Genomic DNA, 19,225 nt, shown 5'->3' on the forward strand with positions numbered 1-19,225 from the left:
ATCTTTCAGGTGGAAATCTTAGATCTTTGGGATCCTCTTCATCTTCTTCATATCTCTCTTCGCTTCTCTTTCTTCATTGCTTTTTGGGCTTGAGAGGGGGTGTTGAGAATCCACTTCTTTAGTTTATACTCTTCATTTAGGGTTTTACACTGATAGCCCTAGAAAGAGCTGGTGTTCACATTTTGGCCACTTTTTCAGCAGGTGCCGAGATAGTGGTGTGTCACCCTAGATAGTTTATGCCTATAAATAGACAATCACTTTATTCATTCTCTTCACTGCCACTGAGGTGGTGATGATCCTCTTCATCTCCGACAGTACAAGAGGATTGCGGTTCGATCCCTCGAGAGTTGTCCTTCACCTTCCAATGATTACTTCAATAGCTCATTGCCTAGAGGATTGCGTTTCGCTCTCTTCACTGTGCAAATTCCCATAGGTGTTGCCACTTGATTCAGACAGGACAATGCAGTTATCTTTTGAGCTTTGACTCCATTGTATCAGCTTTTCTTCTCATAGTTTGATGCAGTGTATCATCACTGTGTTCTTTTTGCGTTTCTGAGTTTCTCTTCTCTCTGTGTTTGCTGCATACACTTGGTGTTTCCAACAAACCCTACTATCTCTTTGTTGTCTTTGTCATTTTTTGACACCACTTAGCCAGAATGGCCAAAGGAGAATCAACCATTTGGTATATGGAAAATGCATGTACTTAATCTTGGGAAAGGACTCTTGTGTTGACCAAGTTGCCTAGGCAAGCCCGAAGTTCCATGCTAGTCAAGAACCACCAAGAGAGCAATCCACCATGCAAATAGATCGAATGTATGGAGTAGGAAGACGTGACCCTCCCTAACTGGAAGAGTGAGTAAAATTCTACCACCAAGGCAACTGGGATGGGCATATACTTGATCTTGGGAGAGGGCTTTAATGTTGACCAACTTTCACAAGCATGCATGAAACTTGACATTGAGAGATGGTTCCGATGCTAGCTAAGAATACTAAGGCACAACCACAAAAGTAGCAATCCACCTGTCATGAAAAGTAAACTAGAAGTGTAGATAATTATGGTTTTAATTATAAAACCACCTCAATTGAAAGGAAAGAAGGATGGATACTAAGATAAGGGAAAAATGATGCCCGCTCTCAAGAGAGAAGATACTATCTTTGTCTCCATGTTGATGGAGGCAATACTTACCGAGGCAAGAACTGAAAAACAAGCCTTTAGCCTAAGTAGGATTTCTAATTTATTTGTAATGTTGGTCCTAACTGAAATTAAAAAACCCGGCATAAAAAGATCGATAAAGAAATCGGCATAACAAAGGTTTCATATTGAGATGCAGTGGAAGACTTGAAAAAGTATGGCTAAGCCTAAAGGAAACTAGCCTAGGGTAAGGTAACTAATTGAGGGGGAGATCCAGGATCCACCGCACTAGTGGCCAGTCACTGATGAACTTGGATACCAAGGCATAGAGAAATTGCGCTGCCCCCTTAGGGAAGACCCCTCTCAACCTCCTTGGAGTGGCACTACCACTGTTGAAATGGGCTGAGGTTGGTTAAGGAATGGGAATTGGATCTAGCTTTGGTGTGTAGAAGACCCTTAGTTGGGGATGAGGTGGTTTTGAGTGTGGGTCTAAGATCCTTGGCCATTGAGTGGCAAGCGTCATCTACATGGTTGGGTTTCTGGCAAAATATACAAACCTAGTCTTTTTAGGCAAGAAGTGCCAAGAGAGTCTTTGTGAGGGTGAGTATACTACTCCCTTTTTCCTTCAAAGAAGGAGACTGACCATTGGCATCAAAATGTGGTTCGTGTTTAGGGTTAATTGGGGAAGGCAAAATTGTGTCTAAATGTGGAGGTGATTCCTTTCCACTTCTTGTTTGCTTCAAAGGAGGCGACTCATTAACACTAGATGGCTATTTATGCATTTGAGCAAATGAGGGTGGTATAATGTGCGAGTGATTTCCTACACAACAAGGCCAAAGGATAGAGAGTAGCATACTTACGGGTGTGTGTAAGACACAATATCAAAGGGTGGCATTCCCACTAATGATGTATTAGGGTGCAAAGTAGTATACCTTCAAGTGTCTAGTGATGGCCTAAAACCTTGATATGCATCAAAGACAATGTGCACTAAGGCTAGATAAACTATTGTAGGTCTAAAGTAAGGATCTAGATTGAAAGAAGAGGAATCTAAATGAGAAGTGAATGTGGGAAGGAAGGCTGGAAAACATGAAGGTGAATGAGAAACATCAAACTCATACCCAAATGAGATGGCAGATGAAGGATCACCTTGTGGAACATCTCTAAACACAGATTTTTCTTCAAAACCATACGAGTACCAATTTGGGTCTCCATGGTGACTTATAGTCAGTTCTTGCATAACTAAAGGAGCAATATAGACAAAATCAGATTCACACAAAAATGGATCGTACACACTTGTCTAAACACAGATTTTTCTTCAAAACCATACGAGTACCAATTTGGGTCTCCATGGTGACTTATAGTCAGTTCTTGCATAACTAAAGGAGCAATATAGACAAAATCAGATTCACACAAAAATGGATCGTACACACTTGTCATTGGACTTGATTGTAAAGAGTTTAAACTTTTGGTTGTATCTTGAGTGGATAGTCTTTCCTCAATTGAAAGATGATCAGTCTTGTTAGCAGAGTGCTCCAATTGAGGTGTACCTTGTGAAAAAGTATGAGAGGAGCCTTGGTGACTAATCCCTACAAGAAAGGTTAGTAGGAGTGTTGTTTTCCAAATCAAGACCATAATGCCTCCTTAGGGCCTCCATTGAATGAGTAGTTGGAGAAAGCATTAGAGGATCTAAAGATGGAGTCATTTGAGCCATCGTGAATCAAATATGTGTCATTTGTGTACCTTGCACAAAACCAAGCTCTTCACGATGGTCACAGGATACTCTTTAAAAGAGCATCAACTTTGATACCATGTGAAGATATGCTAGGTTTGCACAACAAAAACACAAAATGTATGAACATGGCTAAAATAGTAACACAATAAATACAAATCCTAAAGGCAAAACACAAATGAGAAGAAAGAGAACTATGAAGTGAATGAATCAATGCTATAAATGAATGAGAGAATGTGTAGAATGCTCAAGAGCAGAGCTGTCCAACAACTAGTGGCTCTCATGAGAGTAGGTTGAGGGAGGGGTCAATGTGTGTCATCCACCGGAGACGGATCCCAAGTGCAATAACCATCAATTGGAGCACAAGTTGATGAAGAAAAGTACTAAAAACACAAAAACAACCTGCTGTAGATGTACATGCAAATCAGGCTGATGCTGGAAATGGAAGGGCAGCAGGTTGGAAACCAAAACGCAGCGGTGTTTGGGGCTGGATCTGGTAAACGTAGCAATGTAACTGCTTGGAGATGATGACAACTAATCACTGGCAGCAATGGAAGGTTGGGCGACAGTTGTAGACCACATAGCAATAGTTGCTTGAGGTTGGACAGCTAGTGAAAGAGGGCTGATGGCCGAAACCTGCAAGACAAGGATAGATTGAATGGTGGGCAACCTGTCTATTTATAGATGCAAAAGGATCCCCCAAATTAGGGTTTTTCTTATGGAATACAGAAACTCTCTAGGACACCGCACCGTTTAATGAGACTTTTGGTAATTTATATGTTTTGGGGCTGTTTTAAAGAGCTAATCAGTTTGTGATGCATTTTTAGCTCAACAGCGGCAACTATCAGCAGCAGGCAACATCACTCCAGGTCAGGGCTAGTAGCTTCTAGCAGTAGACAGCAGCCTTTGGTGGCTGGACAGCAGTAGTTAGGGCGGCAGCTCTTGGATGATGGCAGCAGCCTCTGATGGCAGGGTGGCTAGCCCTTGGGTGTGGTGTGGCAGCAAGGCTGGCTGATGGCTGGGAGAGAATGATGATGAGGAGGGATAAAGTGAGGATGCCTACGACATGTCCTTTTACAAGAAATGTTTGGATATTTGTCCTATGTCAGAAAAATAAAATGCATTTTTGGTAAATAACTCCTTTTGGGGCTGTTTTTAAGGAGTGGAATTAGACGAAATGCATGTTAATTTTCCATCAATTTTTGCTCAACAAAACTGTCTAAAAATGTTAAAGGAAGCTGATGATTTGCAATTTTTTCTAAGAAAGCTATAGTGACCAGTACTGTTCTGTCAAGTTGATGAAGTGTGTGCTCAGTGTGGAAATATGTCTAGATGGAATAAAGCTGAGGAGGATGTGTACTGATCTTTGAAGTCTATTTTGTTCTCTTATCTGACTTTATACTACATGAAAAATGGTGTTTGAAGGTATCATTCACTTTGCGCTTTTATGGGGGATGATGACATGTTTAGCTCTGATTTAACGGACCAACAACTTCGAATGAAACTTGGGCACATGGCACGTGTGCCTTGCCAGGTTAGGTGCTTTGCATGAGCTTTCATCTTGTGTTTTTGTATTTTTAACAATATCGATGCTATCTTAAAGGCAGAGTGGTTTTTCATTACATGCTTTGGCAAATAGGGCTTGCTGTCCCAATGTGGCCAACAACCATGTCAGGGGGATATTTTAGTGTACTTGATAGCATCCCTCTCTTTGGCCACTACATCCTATGTATCTGCTTGATGAATGGGCACACGCCCAGCCTCTAAATCAGAAACTGCTGGTTGATGATTTGACTTGGTATCAACTTGTTTTGAGCTCCCACAGGTTAAGCTACTAATGGAAACAATTCTGGTACTCATTTGTTCTTCCTTAATAAGTTGGGCTTCACCTCATATCCAAAATATTTAGCCTCTATATCCACATCTGTGGGACTTCATCACTATTTATTTTACAAAATAAGTGGACAGATGATTGATATTTAATTAGGTCACAAATAGCTAGCAATGCATCATTATGGAATTGCACATTGCAGAAGTTTTCAAGTGCAAAGGCCAAGAGTATTTGGTCTCTACGTGATGCAAGGTGGGCTTGGACCAAGGATAATATTTTCTCATGGACGATTCTTTATGTGGTTTTTTCAGATGTAGGAAAAATGTTGAGCTTTATTCTACTTACAACTTGGGCATGTGTACATGCACAGGTGATCTTCTCCATGGCAGATGAATATGTCCCAGAGTATGTCAACAAACATTCTTTGGTGGAGCGGTATGTAGCATTCGATCTACATACGATATTGAAAACACACACACATGTGCACAATACATTTACTTCTAGTTTTGACAAGTAAATCACATAAGTTAATAAGTTCTAGAGGTCTAACTAATTATGACAGCTTTTCAAGTAACTGAAGTCACAGAAATTATGGAAATTCGTAGAAAGCATAGTCATTGTGACTTCTGCAAGTCACAATGAGTTTCGTATCTTTGGTAGTTCTATAAAGTTCTAAGTATGACAAGCAACGCAAACGGAAATCTGGAGGACAGCCCTGCACTTTATGCAGTAATTGCTTTGACTGGCCGAGTGATGAATCCTTGGCATAACAAACCAAGGCGCTCCCATATGAAACAAAAAAAGAACTCAGCCAAAAAAAAAGGCCAAAGACCCCAAAAAAGAACCTCTATAACCTCAGGGCTAACATTATGGAGTGACCTGCACACACAACTTTAGGAGTTTGTTGCAAGTAAGGTCATGTGAAACACATTTCATGCGAAAACAAATTTTACTGGAAAGGAATTAAGAAACCAAAGCACTCTCCAAAGTTTTCCCAACATGGTGGAAACAGCAAAACAAAAAGACAATTCTGGCTCTAGAATCACTGTTGAGTTAGCAGTTCAAGTCATGGCCTTAGTCCATAGGCCTTTGCAAGGTCTTTGTTATGTGTATTTTTCCCTGCCCAGGTCGGCCACATTTATGGCTTTTGCAGGTTGACCATATTCGGGTTACAGGTCAGCCAGATTTTCTCACTTCTGTCTGTATACTGCCCACCATTACATAGTCTCAGTGTTTTGGCTTGGGAGCTTGCCTGCATTCATTTTACCTCCATCGAGCCTTCATCTAATTGCTGTCCACTCTCTCTCCAGTTGTCTTTCCATCATGGCCATAGCCTTTCCTTGGAAGCTTCCAAGAAGGTGATTGTTAACTGTTTGTGGGTGTGTTGCAGTCTGGATCTTGATAGAAGTTTTCATAGCTGATCATGATTGCTGGTGCAATAGTGTTTAGTTGTCACTCCACACTTTTTTTGACATGGTATTAGGGCCTATTCCTCTTGGTTCTGGTGCCGACTGTTGTTTTTTATTGCAGTTTTCATGTCTGTTTGTGTGTTAACTGCTGCAACAGCTTCTGTCTTGTGCTGTCCACACCTGGGCAGGTCCAAGCAGCTGAGCAGAGTGCTGGATGGCAGCCAGCCATCAGACAGCTGTTTACAGCCTATGTTTTGCAGTTTTTCCCTGCGTTTTTGCTTCTTCTGCAGCCATTTTAATCAGGACAGCTGATACTTTGCCTTTGCAGCCGATGATTCTGCAGTTTTGTGGCCATCTTCAACTTTTTCTTTTTCTGTAGATCTGCTCTCTGACAGTCTGGGTTTTCAGCCAAGTTCATGTTTTTCAGCTTGATTTGGATATTCTCAGAGGACAGATCACATGTGTCGGTTGTTGTGCTTTTGTCACTACACTTTCTTTGCTTTTGTTTTCAAACTATGCTGCTTGAACTATTGTACTCTTGGTATTGAGTTGTATCTTCGCAAGTGCATATATTTATCTAACCCGTTTCCTTCTTTCATATTCCCTGTACCTCATATAAAGTAGCGCCTCCATGTTGCTCTATTGATGATAAGCTTAAGGGACCTTATTTGTCAAGTTTCGGTAAGTTAGTCATGACTTTAGACTCATGGATGATTAATTATGGACCATATGTCATAACACAATAGAAAACAGATTTGTAACCTTTCTATTATTTTGCATATTTAATTGTTTATTAAATTTGTTTCCTTTGCACCCACTAGATATAAAGATCAAGGGAGAGATTCGTCATGAGGACGTGAAATTTTAATGCTTGCTTAGCATTTGATTAAAAGCTAATCAAATGTGCAAATGTGACTTGCACATGTAAGGTGCAAGTTAGTTATTTTATTGTGTGAAACCTAGGATCCCTACATATCAGTTGGTGCCAAAGGCAAAAGTTGTAATAAGTCATGCCTGACAGGTACTACGTAGTACCCGGTGTTAGATTTGATCCTAGACCACTTTATTGGCCACTAATGTCAATGGGGACTTGCTAAGAAGCTAAAAATGGATATTTGAAGGCCTACGACAGTAGTAGGTGACAACTGAAATGTTTATACAATTGGCAAAAGATCCTTAGTTTATGCACTTTTTGAACCCCTTAAAAGAGGGTAACAAAGGCAAGAAGAGAATTGTTAGATATGATCAATGCCCCACCCTCATTAGGTGCTACCAATGATCCATGGTGCTCAAAGTTGTAAGGCCCCCATTATGAGGAGAAGCCAAATGTGAGACCGGACATTGGTTGAGTCCTGACTTGTATATCAGATGAGGTCTTTGTGACCGGATGGCAAAAAGGTGATTGTTGTGGGTCTAATCTTTGGGTTAGACAGAGTGGTTAAGCTAGTAGCAACTCGAGGCGCATTGCATCGAGTTGCGGTGTAAGAGAGTTAAAAGGGGCCCCTATTGGCCCCCCTGGCGGGGGTCCGGGGGCGCTGCCCCCGGCCCGATGGTAAAGGGAATATTCCCTGGCCGACTAGTGGAGGCTCAGATGATAGGTCGGTCAGCACGCCGACCTAACGACCTTCGCGGGCTATAAAAGCTAAACCTCTTCGCAGCCATCTTTCACCCAGTCAGAGTTGTTGTTCCAGCTAGCCTTAAGCTTTTCACCTATCTTCTGTCTAGATCGTCATCTAAGCTTTCACACAGTGGAAGCGCACGGGTGGACAGAGCCATCTTTGTATCAGTTGTTTGGAGTTAAAGAATTTACTGATTCTCCTCTTATCTATTGTGTACTCTCTATCTCTTTCTCAGATTCTGTTCGCTGCGCCGTGTAATATTTTACATGGTATCAAAGCCCAGGGGGCTCTAGAGATCGGAGAGCGTGCAAGAGGCAAAGGCTTCAACAGCAAAGAGAAACTATGTCGACTCCGGGAAGTGGTTCTGGCGCATCAGGAAGCGGTGCAAGAGATGGTGCTGCTGTACCGGCTATTTAAACACTGAGGATTCATCCACCAACCTTCAGCGAAGGCAAGTTAGATGGTACAAACTACACCTTGTGGAAGTTCAAAATTACAACTATCCTTGATTCTTATGAGCTTCTGAAGACTGTGCTAGGGACTGACGCAGAACCACAGCCTACCCCCGACCCATCAAATCCTAGTGTGATGGTTCCTCCGAATGCAGATCTTCTACGAGCTTGGAAACGAAGGAATGCAGATGCATTGTGTGCCTTAGTTACAAGCTGTTCTGACAGTGTTTTGACTCTGATTCAGCATACAACCAAAGCGTCAGATGCTTGGAATGTACTAAGGAGTCAGTATGGAACACGAAACCAAACAAGGATTCAAAACTTGGAGAATCAACTAGCAGCGGAGAAGTTTGCTGAAGGAGAGACGGTTGAAGCATTCATCACTCGGATTAAGAATCTGCGCGATCAGATGGCTGGCGCTGGGATACAAAAGACTAGTGAAGAGCTAGCTCGGAGGTGTCTTTGGATTTGTCCATAAAAGTTTGATGGACTAGTAACTGCCCTTAATACTCAGGTGAGACCTCAAGCTTTGACTTTTGAGGAGTTTTGTGCATTATTAATGGAGGAGAAGTTGAGGCTGAAAGCCCAAGAAGGAAGCAACAATGGAGATGCTGCATTCTCTGCCAATGCAAAAGGCAAAGGTGTTTCCTCCACCAAAAATGATGGTGACAAAAAGAAGAAGGGTGGCAAGAAGAAGTTTTAAGGAGAGTGCTTCTACTGTAAGAAGAAATGACATGCAATTGCAGATTGTCGTGTCAAGAAGGTAGATGAAAAGAATGGTACCCTTAAAAGTAAAGGGAAAGAGACAGCCAATACGGCTGAAGCAAAGTTGGAATTATTCATGGCGACTATTGAGGAAGTGTGCTCCTCGGCGCAAGAAGAATCTACCACTGACTCATGGGTGTTGGATAGTGGGGCCTCCCGTCACATGACCAACAAGAAAGGTCTATACAGTTCTATGCAGCCTCTACAAGAATCCATCACTGTGACTGTTGAAAATGATGCTAAATGCCCTGCTGCGGGCACATGTACTATTTCTTTTGTTGCTGCAAATGGTGAAGTCAAAAAGCTTTCAAATGTGTTGTATGTTCTCGAAATCAAGAGAAATCTCTTATCAGTTGCTGCCATAACTGATCTTGGTCATGAAGTGAGGTTCAAGAAGACAGGTGCAGAAATTATTGATAGTGCTGATACAATTGTTGGCAAAGGAGAAAGAAGGAACAACCTGTATGAGCTAAGTGCTCTTACAGCCACCGCTGGAGTGGGCACAAGTAAGCTTTGGCATGAAAGGTTTGGACACATTGGATTTGCAGTATTGAAGGAGATGCAAAAGCAAGGTATGGTTGCTCACCTACCTACAATAACTGAATTGAAGGAACCATGTGAAGCTTGTATGATGGGCAAGCAACAGAGAAAGGCATTTCCACAAGAAAGCAAGAATAGAGCACAGGCTCCTCTAGAGTTGGTGCATGCTGACTTGTGTGGTAAGATGCCTACACAGGCCTTGGGGGGATCTTCTTATTTTATGTTGATTGTCGACGACTACAGTAGGAAGATGTGGGTGTACTTTCTTCGTGATAAGGCTCAAGCTTTTGGTAAGTTTAAAGAATGGCTAATACTTGTTGAGAATGAAACAGGGAAATGTGTGAAGAAATTTAGAACAGATGGTGGTGGTGAGTTCAACTCAAAGGAGTTTGAAGGCTTTTGCAAGAGCAAAGGGATCAAGCGTCAATTGACGACGCCTCACACACCTCAGCAGAATGGTGTTGTGGAACGCAGGAATCGTACCATTGTGGAGATGGCAAGATGCATGCTAAAGGGCAAGGGATTGCCTAACCATTTTTGGGCTGAAGCTATTAATACTGCAGTCTACATTCTAAATCGGAGCTACACAAAGGCTCTCAAGGGAATAACACCTCATGAGGCTTACACTGGTAAGAAACCATCTGTTTTACATTTCAGAATTTTTGGATGTGAATGTTATGCACATGTTCCAGATGAGAAGAGAAATAAGTTACAACCAAAAAGCAGAAAATGTATCTTCTTGGGTTATAGTGATGAGCAGAAGGCTTACAAGTTATATGACCAAGAGGCAAAGAAGATCATCGCGAGTCGTGATGTGGTGTTCAAGGAGGAGCCGCATACAGTGGAGGAGGAGAAGGCAAGTTCTTCCACTTTATCATCAAGCGAAGAAGTAGTCCACTATGAGCCTGTCCCGAGAGCTATCCCTATCCTTAAGGAGGATAAAGCATCATCTTCAGATGATGAGGAAAAAGTTCACCAACCTGACATCACCCCACCGGAAAAGCCATTGCTGCGCTGGGTGAAGCAGCTCTATGACCACAATAATCCTATGCCTGCATCTGTTGAGGAGAAGGCAGACGGACCAAGGAGGTCTCAGAGAATAGAGGAGCAAAGGAGGGCTTCTGCTCACATAGTCAATATGGCCTTGATGGTTGAGATTATGAGAGAAGTAAAGGAGCCAACTGACTTAGAATAAGCACTTGCAGATCCATCATGGAAGGATGCTATGCAGGCAGAGTATGACAGCATAATGAAGAATGACACTTGGGAGCTAGTGGATCGACCAGCAAAGCGGAAGATTATTGGCACCAAGTGGATCTGGAAGGTAAAGTACAAGGCTGATGGTACCTTAGAAAAGTACAAAGCTAGACTGGTTGCCCAAGGATTTTCACAAGTTGAAGGGTTTAATTTTCAAGAGTCATTTGCCCCAACTGCCAGAATGACCACTATTCGCACGATACTTGCAGTGGTTGCCCACAAGAAGTGGCCAGTGTATCAAATGGATGTTAAGTCAGCGTTCTTAAATGGTGACCTCAAGGAGGAGGTGTACGTGGCTCAGCCACTAGGGTTTGAGGCCCCCCATTCTGAGAACAAAGTGTGTAAACTGAAGAAGGCATTGTATGGGCTGAAACAAGCCCCCAGAGCATGGTACTAGCGGATAGATAGGTTCTTTTTAAACCTAAACTTCAAAAGATGTGCCTCAGATGCTAACTTGTATGTTTACAGGGATGGTAAAAAGTCTGTAGTGATTGTCCTATATGTGGACGACCTTCTTATTACAGGTGACTATGAAGATATGATCAACCAAACTCGAAAGGCTTTGAGTTCTGAGTTTGAAATGACAGACTTGGGCTTGTTGCACTACTGTTTGGGGATTGAAGTCTGGCAAGAGCCAAGAAAGATCTTCATCTCTCAGAAGAAGTATGCATGGGAGATCTTGAAGGCATTTGGCATGACCGAGTGCAAGGAGATAGCTACATCTATGGAGGTGAATGCAAAGTTATCCGTCGAGGATACATTAGTACTAGCAGACATTGGGAGGTATAGGAGGTTGGTCGGCAGTCTGATCTACTTGTGTAACACCAGACCAGATATCAGTTTTGCTGTTGGTGTTTTGAGCAGGTTCTCAAACAAACCTCATGAGAGTCATTGGAAGGCTGGGATGCGGGTGCTCAAATACTTGAAGAAAACTCTTGACTATGGTATCACATACAGTTTTGGAACTTCTCTTGTGGGAAACTGTGACTCAGATTGGGCAGGAGACATTGATTCCAGGAAGTCAGTTTTTGGTTATTGTTTCTCTTTGGGTTCAGGAATTTTCTCTTGGATTAGTAAGAAGCAACCAACAGTGGCATTGTCTTCTACCGAAGCAGAGTACAAGACAGCTTGTTTTGCTGCATGTGAGGCCGTATGGTTGAGAAGGATTCTATGGCATATGGGAGTGCAGGATGAAGAACCAACTATGCTGAGATGTGACAATCAAAGTTGCATCGCCATTGCCAAAAATCCAGTGTTTCATGCACGTACCAAACATATAGAGATCCAGTACCACTATGTACGTGACTTGATGGAGGATGGGATAGTGGAACTGGTCTACTGTCCAACAGAGGAGAATGGAGCAAACATCTTCACCAAAGCACTTACGAAGGATCTGCTTCAAAATCATCTTCAGAGACTCGGCATTGGGCCGAGGAGATAGTTCACCTATGGGTGGACATTGAGGGGGGGTGTTAGATATGATCAATGCCCCACCCTCATTAGGTGCTACCAATGATCCACGGTGCTCAAAGTTGTAAGGCCCCCATTATGAGAAGAAGCCAAATGTGAGCCCGGACATTGGTTGAGTCCTGACTTGTATATCAGATGAGGTCTATGTGACTGGATGGCAAAAAGGTGACTATTGTGGGTCTAATCTTTGGGTTAGACAGAGTGGTTAAGCTGGTAGCAACTCGAGGCGCATTGCATCGAGTTGCGGTGTAAGGGAGTTAAAAGGGGCTCCTATTATGGGGTCCAGGGGCCGCGGAAGCGGCCCCTGGCTGGGGGGTCCCAGGGGGGCCGCTGGCCCCCCTGGCGGGGGTCCGGGGGCGTTGCCCCCGGCCCGATGGTAAAGGGAATATTCCTTGGAATATTCACTGGCCGACTAGTGGAGGCTCATATGGTAGGTCGGTCAGCACGCCGACCTAACGACCTTCGTGGGCTATAAAAGCTAAACCTCTTCGTAGCCATCTCTCACTCATCTTTCACCCAGTCAGAGTTGTTGTTCTAGCTAGCCTTAAGCTCTTCACCTATCTTCTGTCTAGATCGCCATCTAAGCTTCACACAGTGGAAGCGCACGGGTGGACAGAGCCATCTTTGTATCAGTTGTTTGGAGTTAAAGAATTTACTGATTCTCCTCTTATCTGTTGTGTACTCTCTATCTCTTTCTCAGATTCTGTTCGCTGCGCCGTGTAATATTTTACAAGAATATCGTCTTCAAGAGCTTTGAGATAGCAAATACATTGAAGGAAAAGCCAATGCAATAGAATGATATTCCAAATGTGAATAGTGAGCATAAGCAAATGATGCCGGTGGAGCAATTGATGCATATGCAAGGCTAACTTGAAAGTGTCAATCCAATGCTTTTTGGACAGCAAAGCATGTATACAAATGTGGGTTACTTGGGGTACTTTGATGGTGGTTCAATTTTCCAAGCAATGGCTAGTAGTGCTTCAACCATGGCGATGCAAGGACTAAATATATTTGGTATGCAGCCACCTATGCATGGTATGCAAGGTCCAATGTATACCAATGTTGGCATGGTGTTGGGGCACAAAGTGGTAAGTTTGGCAATACATATATGTAGCCCATTGTATTTGGGACTCGTGATATTGATGTCGGTCATGCCAATGTTCCATATAGTGCTGGTCTTGAGGAAAAATGTAACTAGTAATTTTTGCAATGTATGGAAAAAATGTGTCTTGGTATGGCTGCTACTATGCAAATTCTTTTGGTGTGGAGTTGGGGCACAAAGTGGTAAGTTTGTCAATTTATATATGCAGCCCATTGTATTTGGGACTCATGATATTAATGTTGGTCATGCAAATGTTACATATGGTGCTGGTCTTGAGGAAAAATGCAACAAGTAATTTTTGCAATGTATGGAAAAATGTATCTTGGTATGGTTGCTACTATGCAAATTCCCATTCAAAGTCACATTGCAATGGCCCAAAGTATGCAAACAACAATGTCTCTTTATGCATTTGGTACTCCTAGCATGTCAAGTACACATGAGGGGCTAGTCAACTGAATGCAATATTGTATATTATTTAAGTTGAAATTGTAGCAATGTGAAAGTATAAAGCATCACAATACTCAAGAGGGAAAATGGCTTAGAACCTAGTGCAAGTTTTGGGCTATGAAGAGTTAGGAGGTAAAGCATCTATGTGCTTCTTGGTGAAGTTTTAGTATTGTCTAATCTATTGATGGATACTAAGTGAATGAAAAAAAGTGATTTGATAAATTTGTCTCACAAGGAGCAGGATGAAGGCCAATTGCCCAAACAAACCAAGGGGCAAATTGGTTTAAAGGCTTGCTGGTCATTAATAGCAAGTAGCAATTGGTAAAGGTCATTAATAACAAGTAGCACTCGGATTAGTGGAGATTGGTAAATCTTAATTATACTCCTTTTATTTGCAATAAAAGATAAATAAATATTGGAATGGGCGCTAATTTTGGGCCGACATGATGTCCATTGTCTAAGAATTAAGAGATAAAGTGTGCATTTTAATTTATATAAATTAATTACTTATAATTACTGTTAAATTGGGTTATTACCACCCTATCCAAGGAGGAAGGCTAGATCCATGGTTCCATAGCCAGGATACCATTAATTTGCTTGACTTGGTGGGCACTTGATTGAAGGTCAAAAGCTTTGCTCTAGTACTAACATTGTATTTAGCTAAGCATTTGGTATTCCTAGCATGTCAAGTACCTATGAGAGGCTAGTTGACTAGATGCAATGTTGCCTAGAATCTAGTGCAGGTTTTGGAGCATGAAAAGTAGTATCCATTTGCTTCTTGGTGAAGTTTTAGTATTATTTCACCTATTGATGGATGCTAAGTGGATGGAAGAGAGTGACTCGACAAACCATTTCAATTGTTACAACTTTACCTCGAGGCTTTTGAGTTAGAGCCAACTATCGGGCTTAGTTAGGTTTAGCAAAGCAAGGAATCTAGGGGACTACGTGATAGTCAAGAGGGAGGTAGCACTTCCACTTCTCCAATGATGGACAACTCTTGTGTATAGTGAATCTCGGATGTATTTAACATTCATCCAAGATACTGTATTGACAGTATGTCTCCCATGAGGTCACTATTCAGTATAGTAGTCATTGTAGTTTGATATGCATATTGGTATGGTTTTCATTATAACTCTAAAACCGTACATTTGTATCTGTATGCATGAGTTTGCATTAGTGAACGATCATCATAGATTGATTATCCGTTGCTGGTATTTAGTGGATGATCATCAACTCTTAGTGGTATTCAGCTGGTTTTATGGACAGAAGCATGTTTTATGAATGCCATTAATAGTTCAGCCATGTTTATGCTAAGTTTATGCTTTGCTATGATTGTTTAGCTAGAATAGTTCAGATATGGTAATGGAAAATGCATTCTATGAATTTCTAACAAGAAACTATTTTGGATTCTTTATGACTTTTATGTTATATTTATACTCGCTGAAAATTTTCAGTAAGTGTTTGGCATTGGTATAGGCTATAGCATGGTTAAGCAATAGTGGCCAATGTTATTTACACTATAATGCGTTTTGGAAAATTCGAATGCAATATGTTTTGCGAGTGGCACATTGCAGTGCAATCAAGTGTGATTATAAGGATTTTAAGGGAAAGATTTATCACAAGGATATAAAATTTTAATACTTTCCTTAGCATTTGATTAAAAGTTAATCAAATATCCAAAGGTGACTTGCACATGTGAGATGTAAGTTAGTTATTTTATCATGTGGGACCTAAGATCCCGAGATATCAGTTAAAAAGTTGTAATAAGTTATGTCTAATAGGTGCTAAGTGGTGTTAAAAGATGACATACCAGCGAGACAGTAGGGTTTGTGGGGAGAAACACGAAGTGAACTCAACAAACATGGAGAAGAAAAGAGAAGAGAGACTCCGATGAATGGAATAATGAAGATCTGAATCATGGAGTGAATGTGATACAAGGGAACAAGGGTACCATAGCACAAGGAAGATGATGAAGACAGCCACGAACCTCGAATCGCAATGTCCTCTTGAAGGGGTGTGAGGGTAATGGAGAGGTTGGAGAGAAGAGATGATGGATTGAATGAATCAGCCGTGAGGAATGAATGAGAGAGTGGCCTATAAATAGGCATAATCAATTTAGAATGGCGCCCCTTTTTGGGGTTGCAAATCCTAAACAAAAACGCAAAAACGTAAACTGCAGGTGAAGGGTAAAGGGTTTCTCAACAAGTGGTATCTATTGTCAAATTTGGGCCTAGACCAATTTATTGGCCACTAATGTTAGTAGTGACATTAGAGACTAGGTATTAATTAAATAATCAATGTTGGTCTAAGGATCAATAGCTATTCAGGGATACTTGGGAGATAAATCAACACAATCAATTTAATTATTGTTTGGTGAAATTAAATTTTTGAGAGCTAGAATAATTATCTAATTAATTTTTAAAATTAATATTTTGAAACTTAATTTAATAAGTTGGATAATGTTACAAAATAGAATTAGAAGTCTGCCACTCGGCAAATGCCCATGCAAGTGGAAAAAACGTTTTTGGGGGTTGATGGAAGTCTATTCCAGCCATTGTGAGAGAGAAGCAAGTTGTTGGAGTGGGAGGAGAGGTTATTGAATTGCTCTATAGCATTAAAGGCTTGCCCAAAATCTGAAAACAATTGTTTGAAGGCCTACGGCAACAAGTGGCAGGCCCAAAAGGGCCAAAATAGGCAAGTGACAACAATTGGAGGTTGGTAACAGCCATTTTGGGCTCCCAAGCTGAAGATAACGGCAAATTCGACTCTCTTGATAAGGGCAGTAGGAAATTGTAGGTGGTTTAGACAAAGAAAATAAGAAATTTCTCTCTCTACAGTATTCTCTCACGTTCTCCAACCATTTCTCAACTCCTCTACAGTATTCTTTCACATTCTCCAACCATTTCGAATAGTTTGAGTCATCAAAGGAAGAGATTTCAATAAATGTTCGTTGTAAACCCTAATTTTCACTAGAAATTAGGGTTTTGATAGCTAGCTTGGGATTCATGCTCAAAATTGAAGGCCTAAGACTTGAATTCCAGCAACCAAAATTGAATAATTGCAAGGAGATTCAAGAGGCCAACCAGCCCATTTCAATTTGGAGCTAAATTTGTGTTGCAAGGAGCAAGGTGAAGGACAATTAATTTAATGACAACTAGTAGCATTTATATTAGTGAAGAATATTGGTGAATCTCAATTTTACTCCATCCATTTGCAATAAAAGATTTAAAAGTACCGAAAAGGGGCACCAATTCTGGGCCCAATAGGCCGTCCATTGTCCAGGAATTCAGAGATAAAGTGCGCATTTCAATTTATGTAAATTAATTACTTGTTGTAATTACTGTTAAATCAGGTTATTACCACCACCCTATCCGAGGAGGAAGGTTGGTTTCAAATATAAGTTCTTTTTCTATTGTGGTGTGACAAAGTGCATGTTGGTTCTTAAAGAACCTTATCTAATGTAGTAAGGATTATAGAAAAGACTTAAGTTTCCCCAATTTATTACAAGGTGTTCAGGTTTTTTAGAGGTATGTTGATCACGGAGTATCAGACGAAAGGGCTTTGGATGGTCGCACCAAGAGAGTTGTTACTCCTCAAAAACTCCTAATCTGCAATGATGTCAAGTGCATGGTACTTAGGTGAGGAGTACTCTCTTGGTGGGACTTCCTAAATCCCTGTTATCTCTGTTGAGTGTCATGAATAGTCCTCTACCTAAAATGCACAGCTTTGTTATGTTATGGACAAACAGTTATGCCCTCATGCTTCTTTTACGTAAATAGATAATTGTTTTAGTGACCTTTAAGATACATATGCAAAATGTTAGTCATATAATAACCAAACACTCATGCTTTCCTGCAGCTATTTTTAGAATAGTGATAGCCTTTAGTGTTGATCTTCTTGTGTCCTTCAAATGAGAATATGACACGTATAGACATGCTCTTAATGAGATATGTCATAATATGCTACGGTATCTTGAAGTGAAAAGGGGAGAGTATTTGTGATGGGACTTTTGTGATGAAAAGCATACTAATTGTAACTTCCACAAATTTAGATGGTGACATTTTAAGGCAGCATAGCCATGGCTGGTCTTAGTCTTCCAACCTGCTCTCACCCCCCCCCCCCCCCCCCCCGGTGCCAAAACCACCCAGCATTATCTCTATAGTTTCGAGACGACTACATTGCACTAAAGATTAGCATAAGACTGAAGATTATACCGCTAGATATAAGAAAACTAACCTAGGCAAAACATCAAAGATGGTCTGTTAGATCTAAAAGCTTGTATGTTTTGCTGTATCCTCTACTACATACTTCTGACCACAATGTTAGATTTGTGAAGCTTTATTTCAATGATCACCAATGGGTTTGCATTGGTGCTGTCTTTTCTGTTCAGTTATACAATGTTGTGCTGTTTAATTGTTTTGAGGCATTAGCTTAGTCATCATTTTTTCAATCTGCTTAGTTATACAATGTTGTGCTGTTTAATCTGCTTTGAGGCATTAGCTTAGTCATCAGTTTTTTGAATCTATACTTCCTGCATTGTGATGATTGAACTGTACAGACTTTGTAAAGCATTGGGGGGAGCAGAGAAAGTGGAGATAGAGTGGGGAAATCACAGTTTGTCAAACAGAGTCCAAGAAGCTGTATGTGCAATTGTAGACTTTGTGAAAAGAGAGGGCCCAAAAGGCTGGGATGATCCCTGGCATTGATATGTGCATTGCTCTGTGAAGATTTACTGCATAAATCCTTGCTAAAAACTGACAGATTGCCCTCTGAGGAATGTACTGTATTATGGACACCTGCAGCTGATTTGCATAAATCGCTTGTACATTAGGTGGTGCAAAGCATGTAACCCGGTTAGAATCCTTCATCTGTGCATGTCTCAGTGGTGCAAAGGATGCAACCCAATTTAGGAGCCCTTAATCCTTGTATACTTAAGTCTTGGAAATGATCATGTATTTGCGACGGGATTTTTCTATGCCATTCTGCTGGCTAGTGAGCATGAGTGTGTTGTGAAAATTTTCAAATAATATGATAGTGCCTCAATATTGTTGACGGCCATCTGTTCTTCCATTTGTGGACAAATGATAGACAAAGATTTCTGAATGTGGTAATCACATTGCTAATGGCCTGGCCAGAGAAGAAGCCATTTGTGGTCTTCCATGTGTTGATTTTGGTTTTGCTCTCTCATGTTGTTGATTTTGGAATTCACACACACGCACGCACACGCACACGCACACACACACACACACACACATACAGCCAACCTAATCTACAGAGTGCATTATGTCAATGAAATGAAAAATTAGAGCCAGATATTGGCTACAATCCTGCCATATAGGGAGGGAAAGTGCAGTAGAGAACATACAATATGAATAAGTGATGAACAAAGAGGTGCACAAGTAGGATTGCATAAAGAGGTGCACAAGTAGGCAGGGACATCTCTACTGTCAAAACATTCAATGGTAGGCCTGA

At 41.2% G+C, this 19,225-nt stretch overlaps 1 protein-coding gene across 1 annotated transcript in view; it reads left to right on the plus strand.

The window, feature by feature from the left end:
- LOC148035777 (alpha/beta-Hydrolases superfamily protein) overlaps positions 1 to 18,821 on the plus strand; it is an 83,784-nt gene extending 64,963 nt beyond the window's left edge. Inside the window, exons 7-9 of the mRNA XM_087677792.1 lie at positions 4,287 to 4,395; positions 5,063 to 5,127; positions 18,312 to 18,821. Of these exons, the coding sequence (XP_087533918.1) occupies positions 4,287 to 4,395; positions 5,063 to 5,127; positions 18,312 to 18,459 (322 nt within the window). The 3' untranslated portion in view covers positions 18,460 to 18,821. The remainder of the gene's footprint in view (positions 1 to 4,286; positions 4,396 to 5,062; positions 5,128 to 18,311) is intronic.
- The last annotated feature ends 404 nt before the right edge of the window (positions 18,822 to 19,225 follow it).

Source organism: Lygodium microphyllum, chromosome 5 (genome assembly GCF_053477565.2).
Source record: "Lygodium microphyllum isolate KBCC chromosome 5, Lygodium_microphyllum_v1.1.10, whole genome shotgun sequence".
Lineage (NCBI taxonomy): Eukaryota > Viridiplantae > Streptophyta > Polypodiopsida > Schizaeales > Lygodiaceae > Lygodium > Lygodium microphyllum.